The sequence below is a fragment of the Denticeps clupeoides genome, chromosome 14 (genome assembly GCF_900700375.1).
Source record: "Denticeps clupeoides chromosome 14, fDenClu1.1, whole genome shotgun sequence".
In the NCBI taxonomy this organism is placed as follows: domain Eukaryota; kingdom Metazoa; phylum Chordata; class Actinopteri; order Clupeiformes; family Denticipitidae; genus Denticeps; species Denticeps clupeoides.
This window is the reverse complement of record NC_041720.1, coordinates 19,924,948-19,943,152: the sequence shown is the minus strand read 5'-3', so window position 1 is coordinate 19,943,152 and position 18,205 is coordinate 19,924,948. Positions and strand designations below refer to the sequence as shown.

Sequence of the window (18,205 nt, the reverse complement as noted above, 5' to 3'; positions counted from 1 at the left end):
TCTGGGGATAAATTGGCCTCAAGTGACCTTTGATCCCAACCCACAACCTGACTACAGTCAAAGCTCCATTTTATCGTAAAGTCAGGGACTAGAAGGATCAGAAAATGGTCAGCAAGAACCAGAGGGTGGAGTGATAGTAGACAAAAGAAACAATCATTCAGCAGTAACACCAGATAATACAACTCCTGGAACAGTAACGATGATCAAGCAAGAAGAAGGAATTGCACGACCACAACGGGTTAGAAAGGCCCTTGAAAGACTCACCCATGACTCACCAGGGAGGCCTACCTCTGTAACATTCTAACTCATTCTGTAAGGATTAATCATAACTCATGTTATGTGTGGCAGAGGCCCGGTTGGACGGTGCGGAGATAAGCTGCACAGGGTTGCTGGGGCCTGGGACAATGCTGCGACTTGGACAATGCTGGGACAGGGACTTCTTATTCGTAAGTATTGCAGCGATGGAAGGAATCTTTTGCTGATGGCAGAAGAGCAGCAGTTCATGGGTACAGTATTGGAGGAATTTGTGATAGACACAACATGTGTACTGTCCACCATTTTGAGCTCCAACAAGTGTGCCAACAATAGAACGGTTGCTAGACAGTGGAACATTTGAACCCATGTATTTTATTTTATTTTCCTTTTATTAAATAGTTTGAACTGTTATGTGGTGTGAGTTAGTTTTCTCCCCTGGGGATAATTGCGGGATTGAAAATAATTGTTCAGTTGGTTGCATACAGTTACCATTGTACCTGTGATTTTTATTTGCATTGTGCTCCGATTTTCACATCTGAATTACTTTATTTGGGAGTGTGACATGAGAAATACTAATACATGAGGGTTGAATTAGATTATAAATCAGTGCAAGGGAGGTAAATTACATACAGTTATGGCCATTCCAACAGGCTAGCCTGAGCCTCAAGCACCTTGTGTGAGATCATAACCCTAGACAAAATTAAATGTGGTTTTGTAACTTCCCATTAGAATAGTAGGTTATGTAGGTGACTCTGGTATCAGGTCCTGGGAATTCTTGTCATAAAAAAGTCAGTTTACTGGGAGGGTTACATGTATAGTCAGTACCAACAAGAATCAATATTACAACTATTTCCCCTTTATATATGCACATACAATCTACAGATTACAAAATACACTGTTAATGTACAGATGCATCAGTATCATATATATCAATTCAACATTAGAATCTTGGCTCCAGTCCATTGTACTCTGCGTAGTAAAGAGGCACCTTGGTAACTTTTAATGAGACTCTCACCCACCCAACACAGCTCACACTGAAGCACTTTCCATCTGACAAGAAGTCAATGCAGCAGGAGGTTCCGTATATCAAGATAATCTGCTTCTTGCAAATCAGCAGGTTGGGTTACATAAATACTGGCAATATCAAGAGAGAGCACTTCATTCATTGATCAAAGTCAGCCCCTGGCCAGAGTCCAGGAATAGAAAAATCAATGTTGACTTCAACTTAAACACAATTATTGCTCAGGAGTTGAAAGACAGCAGTACAATGGGCAGCCTAGAAGGAACCATTACAGATCGACTGTCTTCCTACAATAACCAGAATATAATCGAAAAATTACAGAGCAGCAAGTCCTGCGCGGAAAGTAAGCGTGTCATATTCATAAACAGTACCTTAATGTAATGTACAGATTCCTGACTGGGGGATCATGATTACTAAAAGACTACGTTTACTGTTTAATCAGACAAATGTGGGATGAATTTTTTCCCACTTAATGGGTGTGCATAATATGGGAGAAATAAACTGTCTACTGATTGGGGTGATATTTTGACTAATTAATATGTTGACATACACACGTGGACAAAATTGTTGGTACCCTTCAGTCAATGAAAGAAAAACTCAAAATGGTCACAAAAATAACTTGAATCTGACAAAAGTAATAATAAATAAAAAAATGTATGAAATTTAACTAATAAAAGTCAGACATTGCTTTTCAACCATTCTTCAACAGAATTATAAAAAAATAAATAAACTCACGAAACATGCCTGGACAAAAATGATGGTACCCCTAGAAAAGACTGGAAAATAATGTGACCAAAGGGACATGTTAATCCAAGGTGTGTCCATCACAGGTGTCTACAATCTTGTAATCAGTCAGTGGACCTATATATAGGGCTCCAGGTAGTCACTGTGTTGTTTGATGACATGGTGTGTACCACACTCAACATGGACCAGGAAGGAAAGAGTTGTCTCAGGAGATTAGAAAGAAAATTATAGACAAGCATGTCAAAGGTAAAGGCTAAAAGACCATCTCAAAGCAGCTTGATGTTCCTGTGACTACAGTTGCACATATTATTCAGAAATTTAAGATCCATGGGACTGTAGCCAACCTCCCTTGACGTGGCCGCAGGAGGAAAATTGATGACAAATCAAAGAGACGGATAATACGAATGGTAACAAAAGAGCCCAGAAAAACTTCTAAAGAGATCCAAGGTGAACTTCAAGCTCAAGGAACATCAGTGTCAGATCTCACCATCCGTCGTTGTTTGAGCCAAAGTGGACTTCATGGCAAACGACCAAGGAGGACACCATTGTTGAAAACAAATCATAAAAAAGCCAGACTGGAATTTGCCAAACTACATGTGGACAAGCCACAAAAATATCCTATGGACAGATGAGACAAAAATTGAACTTTTTGCCAAGGCACATCAGCTCTATGCTCACAGACGGAAAAATGAAACATATCAAGAAACATGGAGGAGATTCTGTTATGTTCTGGGGCTGCTTTGCTGCATCTGGCACAGGGTGTCTTGAATCTGTGCAGGGTACAATGAAATCTCAAGACTATCAAGGGATTCTAGAGAGAAATGTGCTGGCCAGTGTCAGAAAGCTTGGTCTCAGTCGCAGGTTATGGGTCTTGCAACAGGACAATGACCCAAAACACACAGCTAAAAACACCCAAGAATGGCTAAGAGGAAAACATTGGACTCTTCTAAAGTGGTCTTCTATGAGCCCTGACCTCAATCCTATTGAGCATCTTTGGAAAGAGCTGAAACATGGCGTCTGTAAAAGGCACCCTTCAAACCTGAGACAACTGGAGCAGTTTGCTCATGAGGAGTGGGCCAAAATACCTGCTGAGAAGTGCAGAAGTCTCATTGACTGTTACAGGAATCATTTGATTGCAGTGATTGCCTCAAAAGGTTGTGCAACAAAATATTAAGTTAGGGGTACCATCATTTTTGTCCAGGCCTGTTTCATGAGTTTATTTTTTTGTCTGACTTTGTCTGACTTTCATTGGTTAAATTTCATAGAATTTTTATTTATTATTACTTTTGTCAGATTAAAGTTATTTCTGTGACCATTGTGAGTTTTTCTTTCATTGACTGAAGGGTACCAACAATTTTGTCCACGTGTGTATGTACAGAACATACATCAATTTTATAGTGAAGTGATGGTCATTGTGATACATTGTGAAACAATGCCCCCAATAGGCCACCACTGGCCCAAATGTATTCTTTGTATTGTACATTAACTTGATCCTAGGACAATATAACCAGGCAGCTAGATGTAGTGACCCTTCCCTCAACGTAGCTAGAGAGGCCTTGCTTCTTCAAAGCTAGATTTACATCTTAATATTTACCAAACCCGATGTGTTGCCTCCATGGTGTCTGAAAGAGACATACCTGAGGTAGTGGACGTCGGTGATCTCCTGCATGCAGAGCCAGCAGAACTGGCAGGCACACACTGTGCAGTTCATCCGGTTGCAGCTCCCATCATTAGTTTTCATGATGTAGGCTCCGCATCGGGGGCAAGCCTTAATCTCTTCAGAATCTGAAATGGCCATGATTTCAGGCTAGGGCTACTTGAAGTAAAGGGAGATCTAAAAGTACTTACACTTAAGTGGGGAGATGTTCACAAATGATCAAAAATCAAATCAATTATTATCTTCATAGATGACATTTACAGCTACAGAGCAAGTGGAACTACAAGTAAATAAAACAGGGTGGAGACATAGCCTTGTGCTGCACCTGGTATTGACAAGATGGGGTTCCCCAACAAAAAGAGCTGGGTCGGTATCCAGGTCCTCCTCTCCAATACACTAACATGACACAGATAGTGAAAACTCCCTATGCACTATGTCCATTACAGAACAGTAATTTGCAAACCAATTTTGACTGAAAGTCAAATGTCTGGCACTAATTAAATGTTACCCATGGTGACTGAGCAAATGGCATAAATTTAGATTTAATGACTTGTACCAGGTAGGTGGCTGATTTATAACTATATTTTAGGATGCAATTATGAAGATGGTAGCGTACCTCCTCCAGAGTCTTCATTAAAAACATAAAGCGCGGAAGCATCTACACCAGAGGTGTAGCGGGCACGTTGGCGTCGAGCCTGGTCACAAGTCTGGTCGGGGTGCCAGAGCTGGCGGCAGTGGTAACAGAACTCTGTATCGCAGCCCTCTCGACCACAGCTCAGCTTAGGGCACTCGGCACAGCCATAGGCAATTACGGCATAGCTGTGGCAATAAAACAAACACACACACACAAAAATGTCTTCCTTAAAAAAACATACTCTGCATGGATGCACTGGAAAAATACTTTTTAAAAATGTTACATTTATGATGTTTAATTACAGAGCAACAGTGGTAACCATCTATCTTTTTTGTGTTTTGTCAATCTGATTTGTCAACATACAGATTTATAGGAATACTTAATTAAAGTAGTGGTAAAAAAAATTCTTCGTCAATTTTTCAATTTGATAATTGACAATTATGTTTCATGGGTCAGACATAGCTTCCCACACAAATCTGTGCCTCTCTCAACAAAGCTGTTACTGCAGGACCTTCCAAATCCTTCCATGCTGACAGGGGGTGACAGTCATTACCCCCTGGCTCATGTCCCCCTGGCATCAGTGGCCTGATCCAGTTTTATTTACATTGTACAAAAAAACATGATACAATTATTATTAGGTTATGACTAAGCTTATATATCCAGAACTGATGTATTATTTAATTGTACTATGTCAATATATATATATATATATATATATTCTTTTTGATATAGTAAGTTATAATTTTGTCATAATAAAGTTCATGCAAATACAAATACAACTATTTAATTAAATTAAAATAAGTATGTCCATGATATATTCATGTTATGGATCATCACTGGACATTACAGTCATTGGACCACATTACCTTTGTATATCTGTCTCAATATCTGTCCTCTTTTCTCATTTATAGCCTTGGCAGCACATCACCCCACAGCACATTCAATGGCTTCCGTAAACCTCCTACTGGACTCCACACAATTGCCCTTCACAATTATTCTTGGGGCCTTGGGGCCTTGAACTGGGGTTCTTGGGTTCTTTGAAAGGCGCTATCATAATATTCTTACTATTGATTAACCATACAACACATCCATAAGAAATGATCATTCTGGTTCAGATTCTGCATGAGTAGACCGGCATTTCACCTGCAGTCAGGCGCAGGACACCAGCGTGTGTCGGGATCAGCTGCAAGGAAGCGGCGTAGCTGGTATTCCTCAAAGCGCTCCAGCAGGGATGCATCGTCCAGGATGGCACGGACATCGGGCGGGGCCAGGGCCTCGGGGCACTGTGGGCAAGCGATGCCCACGCGGCTTTCGGAGATCTCGATGCGCAGGTACTGGCGCAGGCAGTCGCCACAGGCCCGGTGCGGGCAGGAGGTGAGGTGTGGGAAGTGGCCGCGTGGCTGGCTCAGTAGGCACAGTGGACACTCCTCCAGATGCTCCAGCAGCTGCTCCTGGCTGCACGAGGCCAGCGAGAGGATGCCCGTCGAGCCGCTGGCGCACTCGCCCGGTTCCTCCCTGCACTCGTTTCCTCCAGCCTTCTCTCCACCATCACCAACTCCATCTCCAAATGTGATCCTTTCCTAAGGGAAAAAAAATTGCTGCAGACTACCTATTTATTGAATAAATGCAAGAACATTAATCCAGTCAGCTGGTTCCTGAGAATTATTTTTTGTGCAACTATTATATGTTGCAGTACAGAAGCAAAATAAATATTGTTATTGCATTGACTCTTCTAATTCTTGACAGTTCAACACTTTACAGCCAGTTCAATCCCAGATGTAAACCGCTGAACTAAACCACAAACCCGGACCAGCCTCCTTAATTATCACTCTGTCATAGAGAGAGAGAGAGACAGCAAAAATGCTGCACAGTGTGTGTTTTCATGCAGCTTTCGAATCTTACCACAAAGACCCACTTAGAACATAACATCTACGATCTGGCTCCTCGCTCCCCATCCATGTTGACCATTTTCCTGCCAGTGGAGCTGCTGTGAGTAGCACTGAATCAACTGCCCTAATGAGGAGCTTTGCCCTGGCTTTTCTGGATCATGTTTTTTCTTTGCATGATTTTACATATTCTTTAACAACATCCAATAGTGATTCTGGCCATGATTTCTCCAGGTTCTCAGAATCTGTCAAAAGTCTTTGCAATTGTAGACTGAGGAAGATTATTATTGTAGGCTTCCAAATTTGTGAATCTCTGCCCAACTTTCCTTCTGATGGCTCTCACACAAGCAATATTCTGTTTTATAAAAGCCAAGCCAGGCAATAAATCACATACATAAACATCAAATTCATAAAATGTTATTTATCAATTCATTTACGTAAATCCTGATGATACCTTTGACGTTTCACTAGCGAAGGAGCCCTCATAGCGCCCTGATTGTCTGTTCTAAAATGAATAAGATATTAATTATAAAATTTGCATTCTGTTTTACAATTTACACAGCATCCCAAATTCTGTGTTTTTTTTTTTTTTTTTTTTAAATGTGATCACTTCTGGGGTGACCACAGAAATAATTTAGTTGTGTAATACACTGCATGGATCTGAAAATGATCCATCTAATACTTTGATAATCTTCCCAGTTGTTGTTTCTACAGGATGTTAACTGACCTTCTCAAAAGTCCTCACTGACCCAGAATAATAGCCTTCATTACATGAATGTGAATTACCTGCTCTTTGTTCTCCGCCTCATTTGGTGTTAGCGTGATGGTCACCTCCTCGCGGCTGACGGCTCCAGAGATTCTCTCGATACGTGGGTCCGATTTGGGCTTGCGGCTAAAGAAGCTGAGGAAGCTTAGGGGCTGAGATTGCTGCTTTGGCCTCTTCATGGTTTAGAGCTGGGTGATCCAGCCAAACACACATGAGCAGGTCCTGATGGGCCTGTATTTCTTCACCCTCACAGTTTGATGCCTGGGATGGAGAAAGAAACCTGTTCTGTGCAGGGAGGGCGGCTACGATGAGAAAGGCAGGCTCTGCTAAAGGACATGGTGGACAAGCAGATATCTCTGTCTTCTTCAGATAAATTCTATCTGGTGCAATGTGGTGTTGTCCCTCCCCATCATCCTGAAAATGTAGCAAAACAGCAGAGAACCCCTATCAACCTTAAGAACATTGTTGTTACAATATTTGATTGACACACTGCTCCCCGGGCACCTTTCATGGCTGCCCACTGCTCATCAAGGGTGATGGGTTAAATGCAGAGGACACATTTCATTGTGTGCATCGTTTTACATTGTTTCACAATGACAATCACTTTAATTTCATTTTCACACACCTCCAGTGGAGGCACTGAGGCTCACTTGATTGTAAGTGCATGAAAAGATATTTTCATTATTACTTGTTCCCACCTCATCCATAACACAATCAGTATGATTGTGAAATTTATGATGTGAAATTCAAACAGAACCACATGGTGATTGTGGGCTCGAACAGTACCGTGTGTGTGTGGTTTGCATGCTCTAATGCATATTTCAATGTCTGGGATGAAAATAGAAAACGTGTCCTGAACTTTAAACAGGAATAACTGAATACTCTTAAAATCTAAACATTATTACAAGAAAAGTTTGCAAATACTTAAAACAAATCTAACAACATTCTAGATCATAAATCTAGATTTAGTTTGAATGGGGTAAAATAATCACCCCTTGCCTGTATCACAGCAGATACAAAGCTTCACTGCAACATTTACACCAATTTCTGGAAATAAATTGTGTTCAAAACCAGGCAGCACCCCCACTTTGTTGGAAAAAAAAAGACATTAGTTTTTGCCTTTGTACCTAAATAATGTGAATAAAATTTGTAAAATAAGCAGTGTGTGGTTTATTTGCTATGGTTAGATGGGTGGAAATCCAGGATCTTTCCCTGGGGCTGGAAAAAAATAGCAGGGTCCTTCTGCTCCTCATTTACCACCCCATTCACACACCCTCCCAGAGCTCACACACTCGTCCCAGTTTTCCACTCACATACAGACAGGAATCTCCTAGATTGTGAAGCAACCAATCCCTAGGGACTGAGTAGTGTTGTGGGTTATTTATAGAGAATCACACATATACCGAAACACTCAGCTGTCCCACTCACATACAAAAAAAGTACAGAAAAGCTCTTTTACAAGTCAACAAATGTGAGGATCTGGGAAAAGTGCTGTCATGCTTGGACAGTGTGTGATTCACCCTCCAGTGCTGTGATGAATGTAAATCTGATCTCGCATCAGAGCACACACTTAAAATCCATGCATCATTTCCAAAAAAGGAATAATAACATCAACATGCTTCATCTATACTGCAGGGGCCCTGGTTCTTAGACAAATGTCTGTTATTCAGTCACGGCTGGCAGTGGTAGATCTTTGAAACAGTGTTAATGGTAACAGGTGAGTGACCCAAAGGTTGATGAAAATCTTATGAGTTCTACTCAAGAGCAGAGCAGGTTGAGCTAAATGGTTCAAGGAGCTACTGATCCAAACCGGATGCATACAGCCGTTTCAGCCTGTGCTGGGAAATATTTAATGAGACCAGACATTAGAACTTCAACTCTAAGAACAGTTCCCAGAAGTTTAGATGCAAAGCTGAATGTATGGTATGTTGAATAATCTGGTCTGTCTGATGCAATTGGATGGATAGTTGCTGCTGGATCTGCCTCCTTGCCTGGATCTCTTTTCTTAATGTCTTCAGAGGGTGCAATGCCTGCAGGGGTTGAAGGCTTTAGGACCCTGAATGGACAGTGCTGCTGAAAGCAGACCTTGCATCAGTTGATGCTCTAATGGTCCTCCATTATGTGATTATGTGCACCGCCAGTGTGTGTGTGTGTGTGTGTGTGTGTGTGTGTGTGTGTCCCCGCATAAGAGAACAAGAGGAAACATATTCAAAACTTTGCAGAAAATGGTGGTGAAGCCATGGCCAACTCATCTGCATGTTAAATTCTTTTGTTTTCAATTTTCAGACTCCTTGGGTAACAATGACTATATTTATTGGAACTCGAATTAGATAGAAATTGAATAATAACTGTGTGAGGATTTTGTTCAGATCATCATATCTACTCACAAGCAGCATCAGTTTTCCAAAATATATTTTCCTATGGGGAGTAAATGTAATGTTTATTCATATCAAAGAAGCATTTCACCAAGAACTTTAATATTAAATGTAATCCAATGGTGATCATATCAGTGCTATAGTACTACTATAACTAAAATAAATAAGAATTTCCTTGTGTCAGACATTAGTTTTGATAATTATATTATTATAATAGAGTATATATTAATAATATATAATATATTAATTATATTAACTATATTATTGTGCTTTTAAGTCTTGTTGTCCATTACACCATAAAGTCAAATTTCAGGCCCACTGTACTGTTATTGTGATTTCTTTGACCACCTCAGCTAAAAAATTTTTTGTTCAATTGTGTTTTTATTATATAACAATTTTATCGTTATTATATAACAATTTTATCGTTATATATACTCTAAATCACATATCCAAAACTGTCCACGTTTAGTTTGATTATGTAAATAGATATGACTATTTAGTCTGGTTTAAACTCCTTTGTGTTTCATTAACCTTATCTGTAATTTATTCACAAGTTACCACTAATTACTTTTTACACATAAAATTTAGACAAAGGTTTGATACTTAAAAGTGAGTTCTGTGAAGTATGGCATGCTAACTTCATGTCAGAGAAAATGTTTCAAAATCATTATGGGAGTAGATGAGTAGAGATAAGAAAGTCCTTCCAGAGGCAAAGTAGGGACAAGCTGTTGCCATGCAAGGTCAGCTTTCAGCCGTGCAGCATGTAGGCTACCTGCCATACAGAGGGAGGAGACACAGCAGATATGCTGCCCTATTAAATAACCCTATCCAGCTTGCCAGATAAGCGCTAATCGAACCGAAAAATAATACACAAAATATTGAACCCCTGGACCCTGTGCGGGGCATTAAAGTCAATGTTTTCACTTCTGCGCAAAATAAGCAGCACTGTGACTGTGTGCATAATGCCACTCGAATGACAGAGAGCAGGTCTGTTCGGGAGTGTGGTTAAAAGTGTTTTTTTTTTATCGATGATTTGGTGGTCAGGTTCGTAAAATATCAAGGAATGGCACCACGTTAATTAATCTAATATATGTATCTTAATTTTGGTAACTAATGGGAAACAGTTCATTTATGTAACCCGTACCGGCACAGTTCAAACGCTGTCCAATCTCGCGGGAAAATGGCTGACCTGGCAACACTGAACTCTGTCCAGACTGTATAACAGCATTGCGGCTTTTGATGGCTTCTGCGAGTCGCCGTTCACGACACGCCTCCGCTGTTCAACGACACATTGCATGCGCCTACAGTCTAGGTTAGGCTATCTTTATTTTGAGACACGCAATTTGACACACGTATAAAACATGCAACAGCAAACGGTGACAGGCCAGTAGAAGAACTGTAATTTGGTTTATGCAGCTATTCTCAATTTTGGGGATTGAAAAGCTTCGGGTCGTCCTTAATAATCCAAGGGTCTGACCAGGGAATCATAACACTGCAGGGAGTGGCAAGGTTATTGTCCTAGTGTGATGCCTTAAAAACGATACTCTGTTTCAATATGAATTGTAGTTCCTAACACTGTGAGAGCTATGCCTGTTCCCACATGGTTTCGCATTTATTTTACAATGTTACAACGTAACAATAACGCAACCTTACCTTCAGCCAGCGCGCTTCTCGATGCTCAGAATGGCCAGCTGGCTCCTCCCACAGAAAGAGACAGACCCCTCCCACCGATGCTGTAGAATTTATTCAGCCCGAAAGCACCGAAAGACGAGCACTTATCGCAGAATCCCACGGTCCGAGCAGAGCCGCATGACGTTGGCGAGGAGATCCCGGTAACCTCCGAGAACCCTCCCCCCGCTGCATGTGGAAGGGAACCGTGGCAGCAGGAGCGGGCCAGCAGAGCGAGGCGAAGGAAACCGTCGTTTAATAATGAATGTTTCAAATTACGGCGTGAGACGCCGTATATCCATATACTACTACACATTCAAATATCACAGGGCACGGACAATATGCTATTTAGCTGTTGTAGCTTCAGTATAATTGTGTAAATGCAAGATTTACACCACAGTTTTATTCAGATGGCTTCCATTTTCGTTCAGCTGCAGTCGGTATTACTCTTGATCTTTTCTATGGATTTTCTGTGTTGGCCTGATTTGTCTGATTAAAAAAAAACTACAAGTACCATCAACCGGATATCTGCTCATGAACCGGATGTCGCCTTCTAGCGGAAGCGTATGTACACAATAGCAATCTAGAAATCAATTAAGTTATGAAAAAGACCATTAATTGCCTTTCTTTGCGGTCGCTGCGTGTATTGGAATGGCGGATAGCTAGGTATAGTATTCCTTTCAGAGCACATGAACTTGCGGATAGAAACAAACTAGTCTATGTCCTTAATATGTACTAGGGCTATATTTGTGACATCCGGATAGCTAGCATAGCATAGCCTGCTGTTTGGTGAAGCACTGTAACCAGTGGACATTAGCTATTTGGCTTCTGCTATGCTAATTTAGCATACATACAGCATAAATTCTAATGAGCCTGTTTGTGCATGACGATACGCGTGTAATCAGTTTTAAGCACTGTTGTTGTAAAAGCTATGACATATTACCTAAAGAACTCGAAGGTGTAGTCACGAATAATAACTTTATATCAGTTTATATGGAGTGAGTTTTCATAATCCATGACAGATCACCCTTTACCGGACGTGCATTCGTTCATAGTTAAGCTGTGTGGCCAGTTCAATGCCGGGATGAGTTTCCATTTCCTAGTTGTAGCAAGTAGCCTGATGAAAAGGTCGATACCCTTAAGATAATGGTACAAACATGTTTGACGCATGTAGCATGACATGGTAAGCGCCAGCTCAGCTAATGCATTTGCTATAACAGCGAACAGCACCGTTTATTTTCTGTAAGAATGAGTTGATAGTTTTGGGAAGCATCGTGAAGTGATTAGCATTACAAGAAGGGCTGACTGGAAGATGCCAAGAAGAAAACAGCAGAATCCACAACCAGTAAAGTGTAAGCTATTCTTCAAAGATATAGCGTCAAATAGGGTATCTCATGTGTGAATTTGAAATAGTCACAGTTTTAATTATGCATGTATTTATTTATCTGTAATTAACCTAAGGCTTCTCATTTGACTGGAACCAGAAGACCAGATATTGAAGTGATAATATATTTTTTTGTGTCATGCATATTTCATTTTTGCACATGGAAGACAAATTTCCCTTTTATGTAGTTTTATATACATCCAATTTGTACTGTTATAGTAAATGTTAGATTGTTTTTAATAAAGTTGTGGAGGGATTTGCAGGACTTATTTAAATATAGAAATGTATACTTGGTGATCATACTTTTGAGAGCAAAAAAAAAATGAAATGCACATCACAGGTGGACGAAAATAAGAGGCAAAGTATACATAAATATGTGTCCTCATCTGACCATGGCATTCTAAACTTACTTTATTCCCATTAGATGGCAGCAGCGTACTACTGGAACAGCACAGTGTTTTTTTTATTATTCTATATCAGTCTGTGCATTTTTGTGCTTTCAGTGGATTCTGAAGATGATGTAGGTGTTGAAGTTCCTAGGAATCTTACATTTGAAACAGACTTTCTTCTGGAACAAGATCTTGACTTTGCTGATCCTGACAATGGCAGTAAAAGTATAGGGCTGGATAAATTTTCAGGTAAGTTGTGTGGGACTGCAATTGTCTGTAATACATACAAGGCATGCATGGGGCAGAGGGTGGCCTAGTGTGTAAGGAAACAGACCTGTAATCGGAAGGTTGCTCCCCGGGCGCCTGTCATGGCTCTCTCAGGATCAATTCAGAGGCCACATTTCACTGGGTGCTGTGGTGCATTACATGTGACTACTTTTCTATTATTTTTTAACTGTAGAACGGTACAGTTGGTCTGATTTTATCATCTTCTGGTTGTTTGACGGTGTATTATATGTGCAGTTAAATGTAAAAAATTTTAGTAAGAGAACAAACCAGGTTTAAAATGTACAGAGAGGGGAGGTCTGAATAGAATGTCTGTCCAAAAATCCTGGACTCAAATTTTGATTCATAATGTAACAAATATTGGCATAACTTCATAGTTGTGTATGTCTGAATTTTAGGAATAAAGGGAATATCTTTCCTTTACACTGACTTTAATGGTTAAATTGTTGTAATGCCCATAAATGTAATAATCCTGAATGATGGTCAGTCATTAAGTTCCTTTGTCTTAGATAATGTGCTACTTAAAATAATGCCACATTTCTGAGATGGTCGAGCAGCAACGATACCAAATATTACTTCAGGTCACCATCAGTATTCTGATCAAGGCAAATGGTCATCTGGATGCCTGTAACTAATATTCATGTTATATTTGTTCATTATTGTATCATTCTGTTACCGCTTGCTCTCTCTAGTTAAGGTATATTCATTTATTGCTTTTAGAAATTTGATATCATTTGATTAGTTAATCACATTGAACCAGTTCTTTGAAAACTCATTCTTGCAAAATATAGAAAATTTTAATCAGATATCAAAAGAGAAGTTTTGTACCACATGGTTTCATTTGCAATACATTGTATTGCACATCCTGTGATGCGACTGCAGCATATGGACATATTGCCATGATGATGCTTTATTGTCATAAGATTAAAGACAGCAGTACAAAATACAAAACTACAAAATGGATCCTATACACTACCTGTCAAAAGTTTGGATGCACCTACATTGTGATTGTTCTGGAGACTAAGATGGAGCCATTTTGAAGGATTTGTTTTTTCCCTCTTTTTACCTTCATGGCTGCGTTCTTCACAATTGTCATCAACAAAAGCCATTTGATTAGAGGCTCATTAACATGAGTGAATGATAAGAAAGTGTTCAGCATAAGCCTTCAAAACTGTTTAAGATGCTAAAGAGAAGCCAAGAGTACAAAATGCTGCCATAACAGCAAAAGTTCCTTTGCTCTTTGCCTTGTTTGCCTTTTTATTTATTGTAACTTTACATGTGTTTGTTTTTACATAGTTTTCAGTTTTGTTCTATAATGTAAAACAGTTTTGTAGGTGTGTGCAAACTGATAGTATAGTTGCATTTCTTTAATTTCTCATTGACTTATTAACTGGAAATAAGAGAGAATTTAATGAGGAAAAAGTTAAAGTGAAGTGAATACACAGAACACCGTGAAATGTGTCCTCTGCTTTTAACCATCACAGGCCATGACAGGCATCAGGGGAGCAGTGTGTGGGGATGGTGCTTTGCACCTTGGCGGATTGGGATTCAAACCGGCAACCTTCTGATTACGGGGCCGTATCCTTAACCGCTAGGCCACCACTGCTCTACTTTCTCAGCCATATAGTTTGGACTGTATATGATTGGGATGCTTATAAAGAACACCTGGATATATATATTTTTAATACAGTCTGCTGTATTAAAGTTACTATTTTTCATGTGCTGCTGCAAAGATGAAGGCTCACTGCTGTGGCAGATGTTTTCTGCCAGGGATAGTCATGCCGAGAAATGTGGATGAACTAAAATGAGGGGAAAAAGCATCTTGGTACCATTATTATAGAAGGGTCATCAAGACAGTCATCATCATCAAGGACGGCATTACAGGAAGGCATTTATTCATCATCATCATCATCATCACCACCACCATCATCATCACCACAACCATCATCATCATCAGCAGCAGAGCCATTATAGTCATCATCATTATCATTAGGCAGGGTAATCATCCACCAGGGGTTTGTGAAAAGCCCAATATAAAGACCAGGCCAGGCTGGAGTCGCTCATTGGTCCTGCTCACTGCGAGAGAGGGAGTCGGAGAGGCAGCAGTCACTCTTTTCTTTCATTGTCAAACCATTCAACCTGCCAGTGCAGTAGGTCCTCTGTGATTTTAGAGAGAAGGGCGAGAGCCTTCCATGTGAGTATGGGGACTGAGCCTTTCACAGGATGAACATTGTAGTCGTGCCAGTAAATGTGGTGTTCGTTGAGATCTTTGTTCATTTTATGTTCCCTTTTTTTAATGCTTTTCTGTTCTTTCCCTTTGTGTAGCTGACTTTGGCCTGTCTGGGTACCCCTTAGCTGATGAGGAGAATTCCTACAGCCAACTGAGCATGGAGAGCGACAACGAGGAGCAGCGTGCTGCCGAGAGCGAGCGAGAGGAGGCCGCCTCTGCCGAGCCTCCGTTTCCCACCTATCTCTCCTGCAGGGGGTGCGGTAGGCTGCAGGATGAGCCCCTCGGGGCTGGCATGGACCTGGTTGGACCCTTCTGCCTACAGTGCTGCAAAGCACACGAAGTAGGCAAGGGTCCCACACCGGGGGGGTTTCGCTCGCGGGACGAAGGGGAAGCGCGGCGGCGGCAGGATGCTGCGGGTGAAGATGCCTCCCTGAAGCTCCACTCGTGCACGTTATGTGGCTTCTCTTCTCGCTACGCCAACCACGTCAAGCGGCACATGAAGACACACAATGGCGAGAAACCTTACCGATGCCCCCTGTGCTCCTATGCTTCGGCCCAACTGGTCAATCTTCAGCGCCACGTCCGCATCCACACCGGCGAGAAGCCGTACAAGTGCCAGAACTGTGCATTTGCCTGCAGTTCCCTGGGCAACCTGAAGAGACATCAGCGTCTGCACGCCACGCCGAGTCCTAGTAAGAGTGGTGCTCACACCGGCAGTGGCCCCAGCCTGCAGAGGAAACCTGGCAGCCAGAAGGCCAGCGATCCTTCTGTAGCGTCCGCCTCAGACGAAGGTAAGGCTCAGACCGCGCACACACTACACCAATCGGCAGAGGTCACGTTCCATCACTGCAGGTTTCTTAAACAACGCGGTCACACATAAATACCCGAGGAGTAACATGACCGACTCCTGAAACCACAAGAAACATGATTAGTTTCAATCAAGACCACAAAATAGATTGTTCTGTGAGATCCCTGCTTCTTGCCATCCTCCTCAGTGTCTGTAGATATTGCGAACGCTACGTATCTGTTCACAGTCGAAGCATCACGCACATGTAGCCGTTGGGGTGATTTTGGTTGTCAGTGACCATCAGGAACCTCGAAACAGGTTTCAAATTGTCTTTACTTGCATGATATGACCATGAACACAACTGATGTAGAAACTTTTTTTTTTTTTTTTTTCTTTCTAGCCGTGGGGTCTGAAGCAAACCTTTCTCTGGCAGTTGGGGACGGCGCTTACCTGCCCGATTTCCACGGCCTGAGGCCAGAACAGCCACGACAGCAGCAGGTGGTCAGTGGCCTTCTGCAGTCGGGACACAGTGGCTCCGAAGCACCTGCACTTCCGCCTCTCCTGTTCCCCTTCACCTGCCGACTTTGCGGAGTTGCCCTGGAGGACGAGGACGGCTCGTCGGCACAGATCTGTGCCAAGTGTACCCTAGACATGCTGACCAAGGACACGTCGGGCAGTCCCGGCAATCACGGCCCCGACCGTGACAAGGTCTATACCTGCGCCATCTGCCCGTTCCTCACGCACTACCCCAACCACCTGGCCCGCCACATGAAAACCCACAGCGGCGAGAAGCCATACAAGTGTCCACAGTGCGACTACGCCTCGGCCCACTTCGACAACCTGAAGCGCCACCACCGCGTCCACACCGGCGAGAAGCCGTACAAGTGCCACCTCTGCGACTACGCCTGCGGCAACCTGGCCAACCTCAAGCGGCACCAGCGAGTCCACTCGGGCGCCAAGCCCTTCCAGTGCGCCGTCTGCAGCTACAGCTGCAACCAGAGCATGAACCTCAAGCGCCACATGCTGCGCCACACGGGCGAGAAGCCACACAAGTGCCAGGAATGTGGCTACACCACAGGCCACTGGGACAACTACAAGCGGCACCAGAAGAAGCATGGCCTGGGCACAGAGGGCTGGGTGAAGGTGCAGTTGCGCGATGGAGAGGACGAGGGGGAGGATGAGGAGGAGGAGGAGATTTAGTGAGTGTGGAACCAGGGGGTAAATAAAGGGAAGTTTTTAGATGGCTTGAGAGAAGGCTCTGCACCATTTTGAGTTTGTACAGTAAAATGTTATAAGATGTCATAAAAGAACCAGCATCACCATCCTGTATTTTTTTTTTTTTCCCCCTTTCTTTTTCAAATCTGTCCAAAAGAGTCTTTTCTTCTGTGTGTTTTGTTGAAATAATCCACTGGCTGCTATGTTATATTGTGCACAAAGGATAAATGAGCATGAGGTTGGACCGCAAGGTTGGTTGGGATTCATGCCACACTCGCTACTGCCACAGCACAGACTCCAGCTGCCTCTTCCCGCTCGACACCAACAATAGAGAAGCCAGTTCAATGGAAAATGCTCATCAGTGCTGGCTCAGTTAGAATCGTGTGCAATGCCAAATAAAATGCCGTTTCTTTCAAGCCCTTCTCATGGCCAGGCGAAATGCTGACTATTCTGAATCTCACTTCATGACTTGAATTCTGTACTTGGCTGCATTTTGGATGTTGTGTGTTTCCGAATGTGAAGTAGCTCATAGTCTTTGTTTTACTTGAAGTCAGATAGCAAGCATGAAATTGACAAACTGATCATAGCTTTTATTTTTTAAAAATGTTACTGCCTTTTACCATTAGAAAGTCATATTTTAATATATATCTATATGTTTTTCTTTCTGAGAAGTATGTGAAATTTTCTGTCGGTGCCATTAGGTTTCTCATACTGGGAAGCCCTAATAAATGGACCATGATTACAATATGCAGTTCAACTTTTCAGGATTACCAAGAGATGACGAAACCATAAAAGTTTTAAGTGTCTGAAAATGTTTATGGTCCTTGAGTGTCCTCTTGTAATTATGCAGTGGTTTCATAATTGCCTTAAGTATTCAATTAATAAAAAAAGATGGACTTTCAGAATGTC

General features: G+C 41.9%; 2 protein-coding genes across 3 annotated transcripts in view; one reads left to right on the top strand and one right to left on the bottom strand.

Annotated features, from left to right (window-relative positions):
- LOC114802932 (E3 ubiquitin-protein ligase RNF19A) overlaps positions 1 to 11,186 on the bottom strand; it is a 25,824-nt gene extending 14,638 nt beyond the window's left edge. For both annotated transcript variants that reach the window (XM_029002086.1, XM_029002087.1), the window contains exons 1-5: positions 10,992 to 11,186; positions 6,984 to 7,377; positions 5,455 to 5,891; positions 4,294 to 4,496; positions 3,658 to 3,805 (exon numbers count right to left, since the gene is read on the bottom strand). In XM_029002086.1, coding sequence (XP_028857919.1) covers positions 3,658 to 3,805; positions 4,294 to 4,496; positions 5,455 to 5,891; positions 6,984 to 7,142 — 947 coding nt within the window. In that variant the 5' untranslated portion in view covers positions 7,143 to 7,377; positions 10,992 to 11,186. The remainder of the gene's footprint in view (positions 1 to 3,657; positions 3,806 to 4,293; positions 4,497 to 5,454; positions 5,892 to 6,983; positions 7,378 to 10,991) is intronic.
- znf513a (zinc finger protein 513a) lies at positions 11,101 to 18,205 on the top strand. Its single transcript, XM_029002088.1, has 4 exons — positions 11,101 to 12,358; positions 12,894 to 13,028; positions 15,390 to 16,085; positions 16,482 to 18,205. The coding sequence occupies exons 1-4, from the start codon at positions 12,319 to 12,321 to the stop codon at positions 17,279 to 17,281; spliced, it is 1,671 nt and encodes a 556-aa protein (XP_028857921.1). The 5' UTR covers positions 11,101 to 12,318; the 3' UTR covers positions 17,282 to 18,205.